The 23,029-nt window shown below is 31.9% G+C and overlaps 2 protein-coding genes and 1 pseudogene across 6 annotated transcripts; 2 read left to right on the plus strand and 1 right to left on the minus strand.

Annotated features, from left to right (window-relative positions):
- Positions 1–7,145: 7,145 nt before the first annotated feature.
- LOC100812191 (protein NETWORKED 1A) lies at positions 7,146–14,664 on the plus strand. 5 transcript variants are annotated; one of them, XM_026127531.2, is made up of 6 exons: positions 7,146–7,612; positions 8,152–8,235; positions 8,370–8,609; positions 8,933–13,104; positions 13,239–14,445; positions 14,548–14,664. In XM_026127531.2, the coding sequence occupies exons 3-5, from the start codon at positions 8,507–8,509 to the stop codon at positions 14,397–14,399; spliced, it is 5,436 nt and encodes a 1,811-aa protein (XP_025983316.1). In that variant the 5' UTR covers positions 7,146–7,612; positions 8,152–8,235; positions 8,370–8,506; the 3' UTR covers positions 14,400–14,445; positions 14,548–14,664. The 5 variants fall into 5 exon arrangements, with proteins under 5 accessions (XP_025983316.1, XP_006606072.1, XP_006606071.1 ...); XM_006606009.4 differs by having other exon boundaries at positions 13,239–14,425; XM_006606008.4 differs by having other exon boundaries at positions 7,147–7,425; positions 13,239–14,664.
- A 2,645-nt stretch (positions 14,665–17,309) lies between these two features.
- LOC102668718 (uncharacterized) lies at positions 17,310–18,815 on the plus strand (annotated as a pseudogene).
- Positions 18,582–21,223, minus strand: LOC100813273 (40S ribosomal protein S3a). Its single transcript, NM_001254501.2, has 6 exons — positions 21,057–21,223; positions 20,848–20,953; positions 20,208–20,345; positions 19,922–20,107; positions 19,468–19,668; positions 18,582–18,944 (listed from the first exon to the last, which is right to left on the minus strand). The coding sequence occupies exons 1-6, from the start codon at positions 21,113–21,115 to the stop codon at positions 18,849–18,851; spliced, it is 786 nt and encodes a 261-aa protein (NP_001241430.1). The 5' UTR covers positions 21,116–21,223; the 3' UTR covers positions 18,582–18,848.
- Between the last annotated feature and the right edge of the window lie 1,806 nt (positions 21,224–23,029).

Raw genomic sequence — 23,029 nt, forward strand, 5'->3', positions numbered from 1 at the left:
TTTTTCCTAGACGAATCAATGACTTGAGAAAAGACATCGGTTTCAGCTATAAGGAAGGATATGGGCGAGGTAAGAGGATACCTGAGACCATAATCCAATGACTTCTACTTCTTCATGACCACGATGAATAGGAGTAATAATAATAATAATCTTTAAAATACATTATTTTTTTATCACCTAATAAGAAAGTGTGAATGCTTCCTTTTCTGTTCGGTTTCATCAACAAAAATAATAAAAATGTAAGTAAATATAGGGGGAACACAAAATTACTCCCGTTCCTTTCCCTTGTTTACGTCCAAGAACAACGAGAGAACGAAAAACTAAATAAATACAACTTTTCATCTGTGCTTATTAAATAGGGAATAATCTTGATTTTCCTTCATTTCTAAACTCAGCAAAGTTGAAGGCATGGATAAATATTCAATATAAAGAAAATATTAGTTCATTCAACAAATATAATAGCTCGCTAGCTAGAGCATTTTGTCTTCCTCCTTTAAAGTTTAATTGGGACGTTCCGAAAATTCATTTAAATTTTAAATTATGATTTTTTTAGTTTTAATTTAATAAATTTCTAAAGGCTTTTATGTAATTACTTATATGTGAAAATACGTACAAGAAAAATGATTAATTCATCCACATATTATAAATTTTGTACCAACTCTTCATTTTTACCCTCACCCCTAACTCCCATCAACCCCTTGCATTGCACTGTCGTCCTCGTCTCCCATTGCCATCGCTACCCCCACCTCCACCTATTCTCAAAGTTGAAACCAGACCCTGCAACTTCATTTATAGTTTGACAAGACTAAGTTAGTTTATAGTTTATTTGATTACTTTGTTTGACCAAATAAGTATTTAATAAACTAACTTACTTCACTTGCTTATAACTTATATAGCGTGTTTGAGGTGGTGGTGTGCTGAAGGAAAATCGATCTCAATTTCACGATGAATAGGATGCAATTCATTGTTATTGTGGAAAAACTCCAATTTTTAATTACGTGGTTTTAATAGAGCCACCACATTTTAAAAGTTTTCCAAATGTTATATAATTTTCTTCAACTAGTTTAATTGTAACTTATAGATTATTAGTTTTTCCAACTTGCTTGTGGCTTATTAGCATATTACTTTTTTTTTTGCTATATTTATTCTTAATAGTTTAATACATTTTTACTTTTACCTTTTTTTTAATATTAGGTTAAAATTTCTTTTCACCTCTTCACCTAAAAGTTTCTTTTCATTATCATCTTATACCCAGAGCCTAGAGATTGACATTAATGTCTATTTCGTTAAAGTCTTTTTTTTATTATTATTATGTGTTCTTATTTGACTTATCATCCCTGCACTCCTTATTAGTATTGTTTTAGGGATATACCTTTCATTTCATTTTTTCAAAAGTTTTAAACTATTTGATGATCTCAAATGAACACTATTTGGTGGTTCTCTTAGTAAAGTAGATGAGTTTTAATTAAGATGATTATTTTTTTATTGTAAAATTTAATTTGTTTCTTTTCTTTCATTAATATTTTACTTCGCATTGATATCCAATACTTTTTATATGTTTGTGATAACTATTTTTTTTATATCATCATAAATATTTTTCACACTCTTTGATTATATATATCTACAATTGAATACGTATATAAGATTAATATTTACTTCAATATTGACATGAAACCTAAGTTTTCATGCTTGTTATCCCATTCTTCCATCATCAGGCTAACCCTAATAAATTTTTAATATTTTAAACATATATATTAATTTACTTTTATCACCATTAAGAATAGTTTTGCCTTAAATATTAAAGAAAACTATATTTTTCACATTTCAATTATATTTACCCTATTTCTTAATAAAAAAATATTTTCCCTACAATGCATAATATATACGTGTTAACCATTTTTATTCTTTAATTCAAAGTAGTAGCACTGTAACTCATCAAATTATAAGAGTTCAACTCAACTATCGATGAACCTTACCCAGTTACCCTACACATCGAAAATTTATTTCATGCTACACTTTTAGACAACCAAAGTAAAGTATTATCAGTACCACAAATAGAAAATGGAAAAGATAATGATACGCGTTAGCTGTTAGCACGTGAGGTGGTGATGAAAATAAATGGAAACATTGAGTCCCTTTTTGTTGTTAATTCATTCCTTTACAGTGTATGCCATTAATTTTTTAATACATGATAGAAAATGTTAGCATCATCGTCCCCAACATCCCCCTCCACTCTTTTCCCCTTTCCCCGAACTTTTAGCACGACAAATGCCCTGATGAATTGGCCAAGTAGATTTGATTTTGATGAGTTTATGGGAACTTTTCAGAATCTGAGGGAGGGAGATGGAGTGACCAAGCCTAGCACAACTAGTAAGAAACGAAAAAATAATATGATTTACATCTTTTTATGAAATAGCTAGGGATGGGACCATTGCGTCACCTTTCTATAATTCAAAGACAAATTGCACCTCTATATGGTTGGTGGGGGGGTTGTGTTAGCTAGTAAGTGAGTGTGAATTAAGAGAGCTAGGTAGATAAAGCTTTCCATGAGAAAATCAACATATATTATCTGTGTGTGTGGACTAATATGTACACGTCTCATTCATCTTTTTTTCACGACCAATAATGTTGGAGAGAGGGGGAAGAGTGGAGAAAAATCACATCATGTGGGTCGGTAATAATGATGTACAACCTCTGCAAGTGCTGTCTTAAAAGAATGGTAGGTTTGTTTGGGAGTAACATCTTAAAGAAAGAAAGAAGAGTGCTAGTATCAAATTTGTCTACTTTGCTCTCCATCCTCCAACCTATAGGAAGCCTATATGTTACATTGTTACTAATTAATTAATGTTAGCTTGTGTAGGAAATGAAGAGTTTAAATTTGTAAGTTTTATAACTTAAATAAATTAAAGTGATATCAACTATTTATCTAATTTATTCACCAAAAAAAATTTATTTATCTAAGTTTGGAAGGAAAGTAAGAGGAAAGAATAGCTCCCTCATATATATATATATATATATATATATATATATATATATATATATATATATATATATATGTATAATGCTATTGTAAAATTATTAAAACTTAACTTGTTGGTTTTTCTAATTAACAATTTATTTTAGAAGAATTAAATATGAAAAATATAAAAGAGTTCAAGAACAAGAATGGACAAATAATTGTTTTTCTTAGATATATATTTGATTGAAAAAGGAAAGGGATTATCTTAACCTTTTTGAGGGTTAAAAAAGGTAGAAGTCATCATAAACATGTTTTAAATTGTTGATATAATTCGATGATCCATGTTGACTTAGTGATAAAAGAATTTGAATAATTTGCATAAAATTTTAGGTTCAAATCTCATTATCTCTATCATGCACTCTAAATAAAAGTTATATCATCTCAATCTTATAACACACGTTTAGAATATGTATGTAATTTAATAACTAATAATTATTTAAATGGTATAATATAATTTAATTATTCGCAGACTCAAAATGAATTATTTCCTTTCTTTAACTTATCTCCCAAATTGATACAAAGAAAACTTCCTTTCGTTCTTTTCATTAATTCATTTAAGGGTGACGTAAGAAACTGTAAAAATATTTCAAACAAGTCAATGAGCTAGTGATATTTTCCTGTCCCCATTCTACCATTCATCCTAATCTAAATAAAAGACCTATTAATAATAAAAAATATATTTTTAAATAAAATTTTATTATTATTTAAAATTAATTATACTTCATAAAAAAATAATATATATTTTTCTGCAAAAATAAGAATACTACTTTTTCTGCAAAAATATTAAAAATTAAAAATCTAACGAGCCATGTGAATAGTTTGCCCCACACTTGTGCATGATTGTAAATAAAAAATAGTATATTTACACATTATTTTTCTTTGTTTTTCTTCACCTATATGATAATTATCTCTCGTATTTACAAATATTGTAGTATATATGCAATGTATGAATATAACTTATCAGAAATAAAGACACTAGGTCAAGATCCGCGTAGATAATTGCGCGTGTCATTCATTAAATTAACGATGTTTATCAAAGGACACATGGGGGGTGCCCACCTGTATTACGCTAGCAGAAAAATCACATGCAAAATGTTTGACTGTTCAAATCTCATCCCCAAAATAATTCAGTTTTTACATGTTATTTTTTTATAAAAAAATTTGGATTATTTGTGTGAGACTTTATCTTGAAAGACAAAACATCATACTTTATGTTTCATGATCATTTAAATATTAAATACTTAAAAAACATGACTTAATTAATAAAATATTCTTTTGTATAATAAAAATATATAATTTTTAAATGTTTCATTATATTTATATTGATTAAAATTTAAGTATTAGTAAAATAAATTAAGACAATTAAAAGCATATTTTAATTCAATAACTAATTAAGAAAGATATGAAACTAATTTCACATGTGTCACACAATGCAAAATACATACCTATGTGAGAAGAGAAGTTTGTAAAGAAATAATTTCAATTTTAAAATGATAATTTAATTTTATATTTAGAGATAGAAATAGGATTGTGTTCTATAACAATGTGTCTATTTCATTTTTTTCCTTAAAAATTCGAATTGTTATAATAAAGGGAATAAGATTTCTCATATATATGCAAATTGAAAATTAAGATGACTGAATTTATTTTTCTCCTCTCACCATTAATTTTTTCACAGCTTTTGTTATAACTTATTGTCTTCGTTTATAACAAATAAAATAGCTAATATAAAGGGGATATTAAAAACAATATAAGAGATTAAAATGAAGTACATTTTTATATATAAAAAATATGTATAATTTTTTAAAAACAAATTATGGAAGAAGGACCAGATCACCCACACTCGTCCCCTCTAAATCCGTCTATGTAAATAAACCTTTTTATGTACATGTGTTTAGTGCATGTCTATTTTCTAGCGTGCTTATATAAAACATGAATAACAAGATTATATATATAAATGAAAGTAACTCTGAATATTTGCTGAATAGAATGTTAAAATTATAGAAGGTATACAAAATAGGATAAACGTTGACCTTTGAAAAGTTACGATTTCCACCTGTTTTTTAATCGTCTGTCTTAACTATAATATACTTCATTTTTTTACTAATCATATTAATCTTAAATTGATTTATGTACCCAAAAGAAATATATTTGAAATTGATTTGGTTGATTTAGTAGCCTTCGTCGCGATACACAAAATATTTTCATTTAAAATGTTGATATTTGATCTTATTTAATTTCTAAACGACTAAAAATATTTATCATCGTAGACTCTAAAGTCAAACCCTCCTTAATATATAATATATCTTTTATTTATTTTTCTATTGTTTTGGGGGTTTAGTTCTCTAATTGCATTTATAATGATTTTAAATTCTGCCAAATCTCAATAATTATTGACGGCAAAAGGTTGGCTACCCCTCACCCCAATTGACCCACCACCAATAGTAGTACATTAGTACTTCCTTAAAGACACCTTCACTTTCTAACCAAACACCTTTTGGCTAGTATTATCTTGCGTGATCAAGTTCAATATTACTAATGAGGGAAGGATCTAATTATTAATTATTAATAATACACAATTAGGAATATATTTTATCTTGGAATATAAGTCAGAGTACTATATCTCCTATATAAACTTTGAAATTGAATATGTAATATTATACTACTCTACATATTATCTCAGTCATTTTCCGTGTGAAAGTGACATTACCTGTGCATGATGGAAAGGAGTAAGTATATAAAACAAGACAACTTTTTAATTAAATTACAAATATGATATTTGATTTGATGTGCTCTCCTTTTTTCTCACAATACCGCCCATATTGTCGGTTTTGTATGAAGTTTATGCACGAAGGTGGGGATGCTCGAACCAAGTTAACAATTATTCTATACTTTTAACAAAATCCAATTCAAGATGCATAAAACAGTAATCAATTTATAATTCTGTAATTTGTAGTACTCAACGGTACAGAAATTTAAAATTTTAATTTCCATTTACTTTTCAAACCCATATCATTAAAGACTTATGTTGTAATCACTTTGTTTTTAATCTGTTATCTTCAAAGGTCCGCTCATTGATTGAAAATAAGTGACTTTTAGCTGAACAAAAGAAATAATTTAAATTCCTCTATAAGAATTAAGATATAAACCTTCATAGTAAGAGTTAAATTACGATAACTATATTTATATTTAGTTGAATTGATTTATTTATTTTATTCTTTACTCCATGTATTGGATGCTTTAACTTAAGTGATTAAATAAATTGTTAATATAAAAAAAAGTGGTCAGAAAACTCATTATAAATTTGGTCAAAAGCTTAAGAAAATGTTAATTTTATGACCACAAGATTTTTTTTTATCACTGCTTTTAATAAAGTAAAACATATCAGTAGTAAAAAATTATAAAAGATAGTAGTATTAAAAACCCAAATCATATAATAAATATTATGTATTTTAAATATTTTTTAATCTCTCTTCATCATGATATTATGCATTTTATATCAACAACTATTATACACAGGTAGTAGTAATGTGTAGTAGTAATGTATGTCTCTTAGTGAAGTGATTAAGAATTTAAATTTTAATTAATAATTAAGTATAAAATAAAACGAAAAAAATATTAATTTTATGTTTGCTTGTAATCTCCAACCAAGATTATTCACAGCTTTCAATGGAATTACTTCATATTGATATTGATATTGTAGCTAAAGAAAAAATATTGCCTAATTTATTATATTATGTGTTTCTCTCTTTTTATTTTAAAAAATTGATTTATATACATTGACACTATCAAATAAACAGTTTCCTTAAAAAAAAAAAAATCAAATCAACAGTTATACATTCTGATAGAGAGGACAATTCACGGGTAGAAAAAGCACGAGAGAGTGGAGGGGAAAAAAGGAAGCGAGAAACGCGGGTAGAAAAAATAAAGGGTAAGTAAGGGTAGGTTAGTCATTTCAGTTTCCTCATTTAACTTATAATTTGAAAATAACGATGAAAGACAGGGAAAAACCTGAGGAATACGTTTCTGTTCCACAAACAATCAAAAAATAATTTACGTTTGACTGGAATATTATTATAGCATTTAAGTGCATAATCCCATAATTACTGTGGTCTGGCGAATTCACATTGCCCACAGATTCCCTATTTCAAAACAAGAAGAAGAAAGGAAATTGCCAAAAACCAAAATCCAGTAACTCTTTCTTTTTTCTTGTGTTGCCTTCTCTCTCTCTGAAAACTTGTCCTTTTTACAGTTAAGGACTCAGTGGAGTGTCAGAACCTGCATGCCCAGAATATAATGCCCATCTCCTAGAGAGAGAGAAAGTGCGACTTTGTGCCTTACAGACGTAGAGAGAGAAAATGGGGTAAGGTGTTCAGTGTTCTGTTTCTACCACATCTTCATACGAGGTTCTCACTCCCATTGCCAGATTCCATGTTTTTGGGGTGTGAGGGATGTGAAATGGATTAAAGTTCGGTGCTTTTTGTAGTTTTCTGGGTGCCCATTTGCATAGTTTTGTGTTTTCGTCTCATTTGTGTGGTCGGTGGAGTTGGGGTAGTTCATCAAGTTCGTTTCACTTGGCAAGTTCTTGATCTCGTAGGTGTTTCTGTAATTTTGCTGAGCTTATCCGTTGTTGTTTTTATCATGACATAACTCACGAGCGTGCAATGTCTTTGCTTCCTTTTGATGTCACTCACTGTTTGTTGCTTTTCCGTGTCTGTAGCCTCTTTTTTCTCTCTCTCCATGTTTGCTTCATCATGTCGTGGATACCATGGTTTAGTGGAAACAAATTTGATCAGTGATTATTTTGTGTTTGATTCTACCAAAGCTTGTGGTAAAGATTTTTTCTGCGGATTAACTGGTGCTTTTTGGTCATTTGGTGTACGAGTTTTTCTGTTCATCTTCAGGATCTGTTGGTTTGTTCTGCTAATTCCGTCCCCCAAAAAATGTAGAAAAATGAGATTTTTTTGGAATGCTTAGAAAAATGAGATTGTTGTTTAATGAATGTTCCGTATGTTCTTGGATTTGGAGAATGATGTTCTACAGTATTTAGGAGCGGGGTGTTACCACTGATTTTACTGTTCACCTGTTATTTAAAACTCTTTTTGGTATTTATTTATTTATGTTTTTGACAGTTGACGTGATTTTGAATTGTGGGCGTTGCTGGAGCAAGAAATTTAATAAACAACGAGGTTTTTGAGGTGTACCCAATTGAGCAGGTAATACAAGTAAAACATCCTTGTGGAAAGTGTATCCAATTTTCTTATAGATTAAACCGTAGAAGTAAAGTGGGACTTCATGAATATGAGCTATTCTTGTTCAATTAACTTTGTGATCATTTATTTGATGTCAGGTAAAATAAGAGGAGAAACGGACCTAAAGAGTCTGAAATTAGATCAACATTGGTGGTGGAATCTATAGTCTGGTCTGGATCCCATATCAAGCTTTTGCAAATTCAATCCAGCTTTACTGCTGTTCTTTGCTGGAGTTATGGGAACCTTGTTACATTCTGAGTCAAGGCGCTTATACTCTTGGTGGTGGGACAGCCACATTAGCCCAAAGAATTCAAAATGGCTCCAGGAGAACCTTACAGGTTTGCCTTTTTCCTCTATATCTTCAATTCAACGTCTACCATTGTGCTAGAAGAATCTGAATATATTTCTTAGCAGACTTTTTTCATAGAAAAATTGTAAACGTGTAAATTTCCATTTTGTTTTAGAAAACATTTGCTGGAACTGAGAATTTGAGATCACAATGGTGGTCCTACATTTCATTTTGCCATGCACACTAACCTGTGGCTCATTTTTCTTAAGAAAATTTTCATCAAAATACAGTGATTTACACTAACAAAATTCATAAAAATCCATGGTTCAGTAATCTTTAAGTGGTGTTATTAAGTGTTTATACTTTATGCAGACATGGATGCCAAAGTAAAAGCAATGATCAAGCTTATTGAAGAGGATGCAGACTCATTTGCAAGGAGGGCAGAGATGTACTATAAGAAGCGGCCAGAACTCATGAAATTAGTTGAGGAATTCTACCGAGCATATCGTGCATTAGCAGAGAGGTATGATCATGCGACAGGGGAGCTACGCCAGGCCCATAAAACCATGGCAGAAGCATTTCCCAACTTGCTGACTGATGATTCACCATGTAGTTCTTCAGGCACTGGACCTGAGCCACACACACCAGAAATGCCACATGGCTCACATCCAATTCGTGCATTATTGGACTCAGTTGACCTACAGAAAGATGCCTTTGGGTTTTCTTCAATCCAAAATACTTTAAAAATGAATGGAGAGAGTTTAGAAGAATCTGCAAATGGTCTAAGTCGAAAGGGTCTAAAGCAGCTAAATGAAATTTTTGGGTTCTCTCAATTATCAGCTGAAAAACAGAATGCGAAGGCCCAGATTCATGCTGATTCTGAGCATGCACAGAAAGCTGAAAGTGAAGTTCAAACCTTAAAGAAAGCACTGGAAGATATACAGTCTGACAAGGATTCTATCTTTCTTCAATATCAGAAGAGTTTGGAGAAGTTATGTGAAATAGAAAGAGAGCTAAATGAGGCCCAAAAAGATGCTGGAGGCCTTGATGAACGAGCAAGCAAAGCTGAAATCGAAATCAAAGTACTGAAAGAAGCCTTAGCAGAGCTTAAATATGAGAAGGATGCCGGTCTACTTCAGTACAAGCAGTGTGTGGAAAGGATAGCTAGTCTGGAGACTACGTTGTCTCTGGCCCAGATGGATGCAAAGGGAAATGATGAAAGGGCTGCTAAAGCGGAAACTGAAGCTAAAAATCTCAGAAAAGAACTTGCCACATTGGAGGCTGAGAAGGATGCTGCTCATCTTCAATATAAACAATGTCTTGAAAAGATATCTGTTTTGGAGGCTAAGATCACCCATGCTGAGGAGAATTCCAGGAAATTAAATGAGCAAATTGAAAGAACAGAGCTAGAAGTTAAATCATTGAAGAAAAATATTGCTGAGCTGAATGGAGAGAAAGAATCTGTAACTGTCTTGTACAAGCAGTGCTTGCAGAAAATATCTACTTTGGAGAGTGAAATTTTGCTTGCCCAAGAAATTTCTGAACGACTAAATAGAGAAATTGAGATTGGGGCTGAAAAACTAAAGACTGCTGAAAAACATTCTGATATGTTGGAGACATCAAATCGATCTCTTCAGCTAGAGGCTGATGTTCTATTGCAGAAGATTTCTTTGAAAGATGAAAAGCTTTTAGAGAAGCATACCGAGTTAGAGAGACTGCAGACTGTGATGCATGAGGAGCAGTCTCGTTTTCTTCAAATCGAGTCTACTCTGCATACTCTACAGAAGTCATACTCTCAATCACAAGAGGAGCAAAGATCTCTTGCTTTGGAACTTAAACATGGCCTTCAGCTATTGGAGGACTTACAGCTTTCCAAACAAGGTTTTAGGGAAGAAATGCAACAGATTGTGGAAGAAAACAGGACTTTGCATGAACTTAACTTCTCTTCCACTAGGTTATTAAAAAATCAGCAAACGGAAATTTCAGAGCTGAAGATGATCAAAGAGAAACTTGAACGAGAGTTTGCTGTAAAAGTTGAAGAAAGTAATCTCCTCCAACGGGAATCTCATCAAATAAAGGATGAAATCCAGGGCTTGAATAATAGATATCAGGCTATACTGGAAGAACTAGGTTCTGTAGGTTTGAATCCTAAATCTTTTGCACTATCTGTGAAGGATTTACAGAAGGAGAACACAACGCTAAAGGAGGCATGCAAAATGGAGCGAGATGAGAAAGAAGCTCTGCGTGAAAAGTCGAAGGATATAGATAAGCTTTTGAGCGAAAATGCCTTTATGGGATCTTCCCTGTCAAATTTGAATAATGAGCTGGGTGGATTAAGGGATACAGTGAAGAAATTTCAAGAATCCTGTGGTGTTCTGCAGGAAGAAAAATCCATTCTTGTCACTGAAAAATCATCTTTACTTTCTCAGTTACAAATTATCACTGAAAGTATGCAGAATCTATTGGAAAAGAATACCTTGCTGGAGAAGTCCCTTTCTGATGCAAAAATTGAGCTTGAAGGTTTAAGGGCTAAATCAAGTAGCTTGGAAGAATTTTGCAATTTACTGAATAATGAAAAGCACAATCTTCTGAATGAAAGAAGTGTCCTGGTATCTCAATTGGAGAGTGTTGAAGCAAAACTAGGTAATCTGGAAAAAAGGTTTACAAAGTTAGAAGAAAAATATTCTGATATGGAGAAAGACAAAGAAAGCCGAGTCAGTCAAGTAGAAGAACTCCATTCTTTGCTTTTGACCCAAAAAGAAAAGCATGCTAATCAAAAACATTCAAGTGAAGCCCGGATGGCCAATTTGGAGAATATTGTTCTTCGGTTACAGGAAGAACGCCGGTTGGGGAAGATAGAATTTGAAGAAGAACTTGATAAAGCTGTTAATGCTCAGGTTGAGATGTTTATTTTGCAAAAGTGTGTTGAAGACTTGGAGCAGAAGAACATGGGCTTATTAATTGAATGTCAAAAACACGTGGAGGCATCAAAATTTTCTGATGAAGTTATCTCTGAGTTGGAGAGTGAAAACCTTATGCAACAGATGGAGCTAGAGTTCTTGTTAGACGAAATCAGAAAGTTTAAAATGGGGATTCATCAAGTGCTTGCAGCTCTTCAGGTTGATTCAGGTGGGGGGCATGGCAAAGGGATCAAGCAAGAGGAAATGCCTATATCGCATATTTTGAATAATATTGAGGGCTTGAAAGGCTCTCTTGTGAAAACCCAAGAGGAGAAGCTGCAACTACTTGTAGAAAATTCTGTCCTCCTAACTGTACTTTCGCAACAAGAATTTGAGGGAGAAGAACTGGTGTCAGAGAAAAGGATCCTAGAGCAAGAGTTTGAAAATACAAGAGAGCAGCATGCAATGTTGCAGAAGGTTAAGCTTGAACTTCTGGAGATGAACAGGCAACTTAGGTCTGAAGTGACCAAGGGAGAAGAAAAGGAGAGTGAATTACGGTCCAAATTGGAAGCCCTTCATGTGGAGTTGATAGATTTGCAAAGAACCAATCTAGTGTTTGAGGAAGAAAACTGTAAGTTAGTTGAGGAGAAAAATTTACTACTTGGGAGTGTTTTGGAGCTCAAAGATGCAAAGTCTGCTGCTGAACAAGAGAATAGTGTAATCCTCCATGAGGCACTGGCTCTAAAAAACCTTAGTTTGGTTTATGAGTGCTTTTTCACTGAGAAGGTCTTGGAACAACGTGCACTTGCTGAACATCTCAGTGGTCTTCACTCTGTGAACAATGACCTTAAACGGGAGCTTGGTCTGTTAAGGGAGAAGTTTGAAGTGAAAGAAGCTCAGAATGTTTATTGGAAGGAGTCAGTTGAGAGGATGGACAAAGATCTGCATGAAGCCAAATCTGAAAATAACCATTTAAATTGTCAGGTTGAAAGTTCAGAGCATCTTCTTGTGAAGAAGAATGCAGAACTGTTAGAAATGGAGGAAAGGCTAAAGGCTGCAGAAATGTTGAGTGCAGAGTTTTGCAGAGATATTGAGAAATTGAAGATGGGAAAACAACAATCAAGATTGATCAATGAAAATCTTGAAAGGCAGATTCTTGAACTATCAGAAGGTTGCATGAGTCACAAAAAAGAAATTGAGCATCTTAACGAAGCAAACAGAAGTTTACTGTCAGAGATGAGATCCTTACGTCAAGAAGTTGAACAACAGAGGGCTAGGGAGGAAACATTGAGTTCAGAGCTTCTGGATAAAACAAACGAATTTGAACTTTGGGAGGCTGAGGCTGCTACATTCTATTTTGATCTTCAGATTTCGTCCATTAGTGAAGCATTATTGGAAAACAAGGTCACCGAGCTTACTGGAGTATGCATGAGACTTGAAGATGAAAGTGATGCAAAAAGCTTGGAGATTAAACAGATGACAGAAAGAGTCTGTCTACTGGAAAGTGAAATTGGAGGACTGAAAGGGCAGTTATCTGCATATAATCCAGTCATTAGTTCATTGAAAGAGGATTTTGCTTCTTTAGAACACACTGCCCTAGTTCGGATAAACAAAATGCCTGTTGAATGCAATCAAGAACAAAAGGTAATATTCCATTGACTTGTTATCCTGTACTTCAGTTTTGTTCTTTATTCTGTCTTATTAAATGAGGCAATGAGCATATGCAGGAAATATGAATTCTACTTATCCTTGTTTATCATGAATGTTTGTTTGTCCAGGATGCAGTAATTGAAACTTGTCTCCATGAAAATGGCTATCAAAGTTCAAGAGATAACAAAAGCACTTTGATACCAGATGGGGTTTCAGATTTGCTGAGTGTGAAGGCAAGGATTAGAGCGGTTGAAAAATCAATGGTGGAAGAAATCAAGAAGCTTGTGAAGGAAGACAATTTAACCACTAAAGCTAATCCAGGAGCTCTGACAAAGGCAACAAATGTGGAAGTTTCACCCTATGTGGAGAATTGCAACAGAAAAGAAGACAAGGTACCCAAGGATGAGAGCACACATGATGTCAACTCGTGGAGAACAAAAACTGAAAATGGGTCATTGATGAAAGATATTCCACTTGATCACATCTCAGACAATTCAGCCTCCAAAAGTTGCAGGAGAGAAAATAGTGGTACTGATGATCAGATGCTTGAATTATGGGAAACTGCCGAGCAAGATTGCTTTGCTAGTTCCATGATTAGTGAAGCAATGAAACAAAGTTCTGTTCCAACAGAGGATGTTATTGCATACCATCAGTCAGATCATTCAGGTAAATTCCAAAATACCTCTTCAGAATTGGATGTGGAAAAGGAATTGGGTGTTGACAGGCTTCAGTTGTCGAGAAGTATAAAAGAGAGAACTCAAGATGGCAAGAGGAGAAAGATACTGGAGAGGCTTTCTTCTGATGCGCAGAAACTGACCATTCTCAAGACAGCTGTGCAAGATTTGAAACAGAAAATGGAGACGAAGAGAAGCAAGAAGGGAGTCGAGACTGAATATGAAACAGTCAAAAGACAAATAGACGAAGTTGAGGGAGCTGTTGTCAAATTAGTAGATACTAATGATCAACTGACAAAGGATCTTGAAGAGAGCGCCCCATCTCTAAACAGGCAGACTTCAGCCGAGTTGGAAAAGAGTAGACACATCCAGAGAAAAAGAGTAACCGAGCAGGCGCGAAAAGGTTCTGAACAGATAGGAAGGTTGCAGTTTGAGGTGCAGAACATCCAATACACTTTGCTGAAATTGGCTGATGAAAAGAGCAAAGGGAAGAGCAGATTCACTGGAAAAACAGTGGTCTTGCTTAAGGACTTTATTCACAGTGGCAAGAGAAGTAGCAAAAAGCGCAACAAGGGGTTCTGTGGATGCTCAAGGCCTTCAACTAATGAGGACTAAGTGAGAAAATTTAGAATCATTTTGTTGTAAGTACCTTCTTTAATTGGTATGTGTCTAATCTTAGCATAATAATTTTAATTTTAGCTGTTAAAGATGCTGTTAGGCTTTATCTGATCACAGTAACTTATGTCAGATTTGTATGTTCTAGCTTTCAGAGGACATGTACTGAGCGACATTTTCGCTAAGGAGTTGCGCTGTCATGTTTGACAATGTTTAAGCTATGAAAGCACAGAGCAGAGAATAAAGCTTTTCACCCTTTCTTCAACATTTAATGTCTAGTGGGATAAATAGTTTTTTTCACTTTAAGGCAATCTAAATCAAGTTTTCACGGACTTATTCATGCTGACTGATTGAATCTTTATTAAAACGTTCACATTTTATCTTAATTACTTATGACATAGCCAGTGGTATTCACAAGAGAATAATCCCAATTTGGGTTTAAGTAGCCCTACTTTAGGGTTTATTTATTTATTTTTTAATTGTGAAGTCATGCATACAATTATGCAGTATTGTGATATCTAATGTGGGAACAAGCAATGTTAGGACTTTGGAAGGGGAAAAGTTTTTTTATTTATGAAATTCATGATTCTCTAGAATAATGAATAAAATTTGTTTGGTTGACCATTGAGAATCTTTAGATTAATTTTTTAGGAATAAAAAAGTTATGCATATTTTTATTGATTATTTTAATTATTTATCATATTATATAATTTAATAAAAATAATATGATATTTTTAGGGTGTTGTTAGGTGCACTCAGCACTTAAGGTGAAATGACGAAAATACTCTTGATCCGTAAGCTATTTAAGTTGAATCACCGTAAAAGGCTTACGGATCAATTTGATCCGTAAGCCTTTTACGGATCAACGTGATTCGTATCAACCTTACGGATCAACTTGATCCGTACGATTTAAGGACCACCCTCACACTCACTTATCACAAATGCGAAAAAAGTATAGGGACAGTTTTGGTATTTTAAAAAATGTTGGGTGCATCAGTAATAATGCTAGCTGCACCTAGCAACACCCATATTTTTAATGTAGAAAAAGAAAAATTAAACTGGAAAAAGTAAGATTGTTACTTTTCTCATGAATTTTTTTTAAAGAAATTGATTAAAAAATATTTTCGAGAAACATTATTTCTTGAGGAATATTTTTTAAAATTATATCAAACATGAGAAATTAAATATTTTAGCTTATAATTTCTAAAAAAAATAAAAAATATTTCTCTCCTCTCAAATTTTACCTTATTAAAAAAGAGAATAAAGATGTAGGCAATATTCTATGATTATTCATTAGTTACCTTTTACCTAGATTCCTTTTCCAGCGCATGGCTTATAAATCCAAGAATCATTTAGCAAGCTTATTTTACCCTGATTCCTTAAAATTAACTGCGTAAAGCTTCTTTTCTTAGTGGACATTATAAGAATTGTCTACAGAATGTTGCAGTTGCACAAGTTCGTAACTCATGCAGACCAATATTAATGGACTTTGTATTTGATAAATATAAATATAATAATGCAAATACTAAATATAATAGCATTTTTAGGCTATTTATTTATTATTGAAATAACAATATTGAAGGTAGGATTTGAATCCTATTTTGCGGTTGCACCAACGAGGAGAGAAAAACACAGGATTTAAGTGGAATTCACTTTTAGTTTTTTTTCTTTGATGAAGGTGTTGCTGCTAGAGAAATACAAGGTAGTTCAAGATAGGATATAGTAATCAGTGTGGTTTTTCAATTAGAAATAATATTTAGATTAATTTATTTTATATTTTAAATAACATAATTAATTTTTTAAGGGAGCATTTTAAATAATGTAGCTGTTTCTTAAAAATCAAACGAATCGGTACCTAAAGTTGGGAATTCTAGTTAGGCATATTCATCAGGCAGTTTGATTTTGTTTTTAAGACAAACTCATCTGAAAAAAAAAATAACAATTACAATTTAGTTTGGTTTGATTTGAATGTAATATTAAATATGAACCAAATAAAAAAAATATTTGGATCAGTTTAGCGATTTAAAAAAAATAATTTATTTTTGTATAACTTCAAAAATTATATTTTAATTTGATAATTAACAAAATAAATTGATCAATACAATGTACACTTTAATAACTAATTGAATCATGATCTACCTTTTGTTTTTTTGGTGTAAATCATTATGTACCTTTCAAAATGACATTTAATAACTATAAACAATGGAGCAACAAAAGATCACACGTGATCATTATTAAATTACAAACAGCATAAAAAAAAAAAGAAGTACGCTGCAAATCATTCATAGTAAATTAATTGTCAATGTAAAAAAACCATAAAAACATCTAGCTTAGTTTATTAAACAATATGTGCGAGGTTTTGTAAACTCTTGATATTTGAATTTGAATCTTATGAAAAAAATATCAAAAACTTATAAACTACCCAACACATAAAACCGAAATTAAGTTATATCTTAGGACAATGAGATTATATATTTGAGATAAAAAAAAAATCAATGAAATTATTATGTGTTGTTTGGTTTAATTTTCACACTAGGAATTGCAAACAAAGACAAATCTCAACAGAAAAAAGTGATTTTTTTAATCTATTTGTCTTATCAATTTACATTTTTTGATCGATTTAGTGATTTAAAATGATTTAGTTCGATTTTAAACACTCTTAATTCTAATTTGGTCAATATGTTGTGCATATAATTGAATATTTCAAATGATTAAAGTCTCACATTGGATGATTTTACATGTTTTCATGCCTTTATAAATTATCCTTTACTTGATTTATATTATAATTCCAGATCAATTCGTGGTTCGTAGTTTTGGTCTAAACAAAAACAAACTTCTCTATTCCAGTCAAGGTGAAACTATGTCGACTATGGCTCCCAATGGACGTGGCTTGTAAACAGTGTAGCCTTCTTAAAGGAGCACTTTAGTTTTAAATTAAAATTACATACACTCAGACATGATTTTCGTTATTAGTCAGTTTGTAGGCACTTCCACAATTAATAATTCCATCCCGCAAATAAATTGGAACACCTAGAACCTATTAATTCATAGTAAATAATGGCGGCTAGCAACTATATTGTAATTTAGTGCATAGTTTTTCTTGATCCCTCCCTACTCCAAGCATACCATTCCTCCACGTTAATTCCTTTATGTATTAATTTTTCAGTGCATAATAAGTAGGCCAAAGCTCAAAGCTTCTTCCCAAGCAACATACTCTATCTTGATGGAGGGAGCTGCTATATGTTCTACAGCAGACGCCAGAGAAGAGGGTGTTGATTTGACCCAAATCTCTCTTCGACCCATTAGTCTTGATGATCTTGATGATCTCATGTTGTGGACCACTGATGAAAAAGTTGCAAAGCATTGCACTTGGGAACCTTACACTAGCAAAGAGGGTGGCATCAACTTCATCCATAATATAGCAAGCAAAGCTCCATGGTTCAGAGCAATTTGCATCAATAATCGTGCAATTGGGTGTATTGATTTGTTCTCATCTGAGAGCCAGGGATTGCAACACATGCTGTGAAACAAGTGGTTAAAGCTGCATTCAGCGAGTTTCCACACTTGGAGAGGCTTCAGGCTTTAGTCGATGTGGAAAATGTGGCTTCTCAGAGGGTGCTGGAGAAGGCTGGTTTTCAAAGGGAGGGTGTTCTCAGGAAGTATGTGGTGATTAAAGGAAAAAGTAGAGATATGATTACGTTCAGTGTTCTTCCCAACGATCCTCTAAGTTGATTTGTTCTAAGCATGTCAACTTGGTAGATTTGGAATGTGTAGATGAATTGAATATTTGCATATATGCTACAAACCAGAATATGATCTTATGCTAGTTTGCACATTTCGACTATAATAGCGTAGTTGATTTTGAAGACGACATGATATCTTTCAAGTTAGTGTAATGAAATGTTAAATTAATGATCAGTTCAAAAGTAATTATAATTTCAAATCGCCAAATTACAGTGTAAAGGTAAAACTCTGCTTAGTCGAGAAATGTTAATGGCTTTTTCCCTGCCACTTGTTAACTTCATTAACTGAAATGAAAAAAGATTTCTAAGATCATGAAAAGTTTCACTCCCCATTTCACAAGTTCCCATAATATTTTAGTTACCATGCATCCCTCTTGACGTTATAAGCCTTCGGAGGGAGTGGCCTAATTTCAATTAACACAATAAGCACTTGGCAGATGAATTTGAAATCCACGAAACAAAATATACAAGTCGATAATGTAATAGAAAATACATAATAATATAATGTGATTATATAAGCAAGCAAATCTGATTTTGGGTTCTGAACAAAACCCAGATATATTACGCGCCAAAAATGTCTTCTGATTGTCTAAACAAAACTGTGTCACTCGGCTTACACAGAAACATTGGACAGAAGTTTGTAACTTAATTTTCAATGATAACGTAAGAAAAAGAAAACCTAGAACAAACTGAATGCATCATGAAATCAAGCTCCAACAATTTCAGTGGGTTCCTCTGCCACTATTTCATCAGCAGGTCTGTCTACCTTGGCACCAACATCCTCTGAGTAATCTCCATGAACCTACAAGGACCAAAAAGCAGAGGCATCAAACCAATCCACCAAACATGGGAGCACATCATTTATTTGTGAGACATGTTATTTGGAAAAGATTGACCAATCATCAGTTCAATAAAGGAAATGAAGATAATAGAAAGAAACAAAAGTGTGCTATATTTCTGTTCAAGTTTACATAATAACGCATCATAAGGAAATTGGTTTTATCTTTTAAACAGAACAATCATAGAATATACTAGAACTAAAAAAGAAACATCAGATGAAATTATGCGCCAGCTGATCCTTCTATTCAAGCAAAGAATGCATGAACCTAGTGCAACAATACGAATAACTAAGAGCATGTTTGGTTTACAATTAGCACAATTACCTAGCATGCAATAATAATTACTTCTTAAAATAACAAGCATTGGGTTATCTTCTAATGGAAAACCAAACTCAGACTGGGCAACCAAGTTTAGGTAACAGAAAATATTTTTCATGAGGCATGATTGAGAAAAAAATCAAAAGAACTTTATTATCAAAAAATTACCTCCATCAGTTTCCCAAGATCAAACTTAGGGGCTTTCAGGATCTTGACTTTACGAACAAACACATTCTGCAGAGGGTAAATACTAGATGTCGCCTTCTCAATCTCTTTTCCAATAATCTCAGGAATAAACTTGCGGACCAACTCCTTCAAATCACAGGATGTTGCCTGGTTGGTCATGATCTCCCTCATCTTCCTACGAATCTGAAAAGATAAAGGTGTAATTTTAATTACTAATATGCAATATTATATAAAAAAACACAACATACTTTACAGTTAAAAGCCACTAATTTCTTCTCGTTATTATATATATATGCACTTCATTTGGAGAAGTGCAACTAGGAGCATGTGTTAAGGATACCATGTTGACTTTGTACCACAAGTTTCTGAATGGAAAATTAACGAGATTGTTAGTAAACAGAAGTAGCATCTAACTACCAAACATTAGTCCACATACCTGTCTAATCTGGCTTGATTGTGCATAGCAGGTTCTCTTCACTTGGTTAGCTCTTCTCTTGGTAAATCCAATGCAAAACATCCTCAATGTGTAGTTATCAGTTGTCTTCACATCCACATGGGCTTCAATTAGAGTTTGCCATTTTCGCACCAATGACCTCAGCTTGTCAGTTGTGAAATCCATTCCCTAGAAATTCAAAGAATAAAACAAAAATTCAAAATTGATGAGTATAATAATGCAATACAATATTACAATCAAAAGAAGCTTCATGCATCACCCATCATACCCAGAAATTTGTCAGGACATTCTTCCCTTGCACATCTTCAGCTCTCAACCTAATCTTCTTGAATGCATGATCCTCATCCCCTTGAAGATCAGCCAAGGAGACCTCAAACACTCTATGTTTAAGTCCTTCAGAAGCAATCTGTCATTTGAAAGAACCAGTCTAAATAAGCATACAAAGTTCATATCACCAAATCACACACCATAAAACCCATGAAAATAGGCAACTTGGAAGATTCTTAAACCCTCGTTCTCCCATTGAAACAAAATGCATTAAGCACACACTTCAAAACAAATATTATTTTTTCCCATATAACATAGAGATCTGACGAGAACAGCAAACCTCAAAGAGGTAGCTACCATTCTGTTTAGCTTCTCTAAGTTCACTTAGTACATCAAAAACCAAAAAAATCAGTCATTCCAAGAAACGCATTAAAACAGAATAGAAACAAAGTCCCGTAGCAAAATGAAAGCAAGCATTTATAATAGATGCAATTCAAAAATCAGAACACAAGTCGAAGCTATATCAAAACAAATTTCTGATTTTGAAGACCCATACAACAGACCCACAACACAAAACCAATAAATTCACAATAAAAAAAGGAAAAATCCCAATTCTCTGTTGAATATTCGACAAACAATACCTTGGTACCCTGCGTACGAGAGACGAGGGTTTTGCCAACATTTTTCACTTGAAAAAGAGAAGGGGCCTTAATGTCATACCAATCCTTCTTGGCAAAGGGATCAGCTCTGCACATTCATACAAAAACCAACAAAACCACTGAATTTTGAATGATAACGCAAAAACACAAATGAAACAGAATAAAGGGGAATAGAAACGGAAGATACTAACGCCTTCTTCTTGCCACCCTTTTTCCCTTTGGAGATGCGCTTGTTCTTTCCGACGGCCATGGCTCACTGTTTGTTTGCGGTGCGAATAACAGCAGCTGCGGATGATGACAGCAACAATGGCACCCAAAAAACCCCAAACCCTAACCTCTTATATACCTCTCTCTCTTTATCTTCCGTGTGAATAATTTAGGGTTTTTCTGATTCCAACATTGCATGGGCCTGGACCTCGGCCCTAAATCATGGACCTCATCAGAAGATTGTAAGGTCCGTTTAGGAAAGCCTATTTTAAATTAAATTTATTGTTCTAAAGATCACTTTCTGACCCAAAAGTAAAAAAAGTTACACACGGAAAGTAATCATTCGCAGTTATAAGGTACATAAATTTTTCAAAAAAAAAGGGTACACAAATTGTTTGTAATTTTTAGGGTTTCAGTTTTGCTGTAATACAAATTTCAATAGCCACCACAAAGCAAATTAGAAGACACAAATCTCCGTGGAAAACACTTTGCTTTGCTACAATGGATTTAAAAATAAAAAGTCCCTGAGCAATCTTTGTGTTATGCTGAAATCATTGGACCCCACAACAAACGCAAGAATGTTGCTTCCTACAGTTTTACTATTGTTTTCTCAGACGTCCCATTTGCATTCTGGACTGGATTTTATAAAATGCAACCGGACGCACCGAGAAAACAATTGTAAAAGTGCAAGAAAGTTTTAGCCCAAACACAAGTCAGAGTCCAATCATGCTTAAGCCCAACATCACGAACATTGTAATTTCCATCAGGCCCGAAAACATTACTCTACCGGAGATTCTATTTGCACCTCTTTTTATTTATCTTATATCCAAATAGTAATATTTTTCACTAAATTACAATTTTGTTCTCCTCCTATTTCCAAAAAACAACCACTAAGATAATTAGATTTATTATTTAATTTTTTTAAATACTATTTTAAAACTATCATTTATTAAGTATTATTAATTTTTTTAGTTATAAAATTTATAAATTAAAATAAAATATTTAATAATTAAATATATTTAATATTTAATTTTACATGTATTTATTTTTATTATAAATTTTATTTTAAGATAAATTAATCAATTATTATATATAAAAATTTTTTCTTATCTGATTATAGTTTTAAAAAATTACATAAACTAATATATATATTATTTAGAAAAATATCTTATGAAATTTTTACAAAACGAAAATTTAAAATAATGTTTAAATAATCTAAAAAAATTAAAAATGTATTGCTTTTTATGATTAAAATATTTTTTTATTATTTATATATAAAAATAAATTTACATTATTTTTATAAATTATATAAAATAATTTATATAAATAATTTACATATTAGTTTATGTAATTTTTTATTTAAATAATTTATATTAAAAAACTTATATACTAAATAATTTTTTATAGTTAAAATGAAAATATTAACATGTAATTTTCCTAAGTATTAAATATTAAATTTTTATTAATTTATATAATTAGAATAAAAATAATTGACATATTGAAATAAATTTATGTAATTTGTATAATTTACATATTAATTGATGTAATTATATTGATTTATATAATTATAGTAAAAATAATATGTATATTAAAATAAATTTATAAAAAAAAATTTGTAAAAAAATTATATATTAATTTATGAAATTTAATTATAAACTGGTAAAATAAAAATAAAATATGTAAATTATTCAAAATAAAATTATATAAAATTGTATAAAATATAATTTAGAGAATTTATATATTTAATATTTTTCAATTTTTAATTTTTTATAATTAAAAAAAAAATTAGTATTTAGTGACTAATGATACATAGAAAATAGTATTTTTAAAATTAAATAAATAAAATAAGTGTCTTAGTGATTTATTATATTATTTTTGTAGACTAAATGTATGATTTAGAAATAAAAAGAATAAAAATTAAAAAATTAAAATTATAGAGGAATTAAAATTACCATTT

Source organism: Glycine max, chromosome 20, assembly GCF_000004515.6.
Source record: "Glycine max cultivar Williams 82 chromosome 20, Glycine_max_v4.0, whole genome shotgun sequence".
NCBI lineage: Eukaryota > Viridiplantae > Streptophyta > Magnoliopsida > Fabales > Fabaceae > Glycine > Glycine max.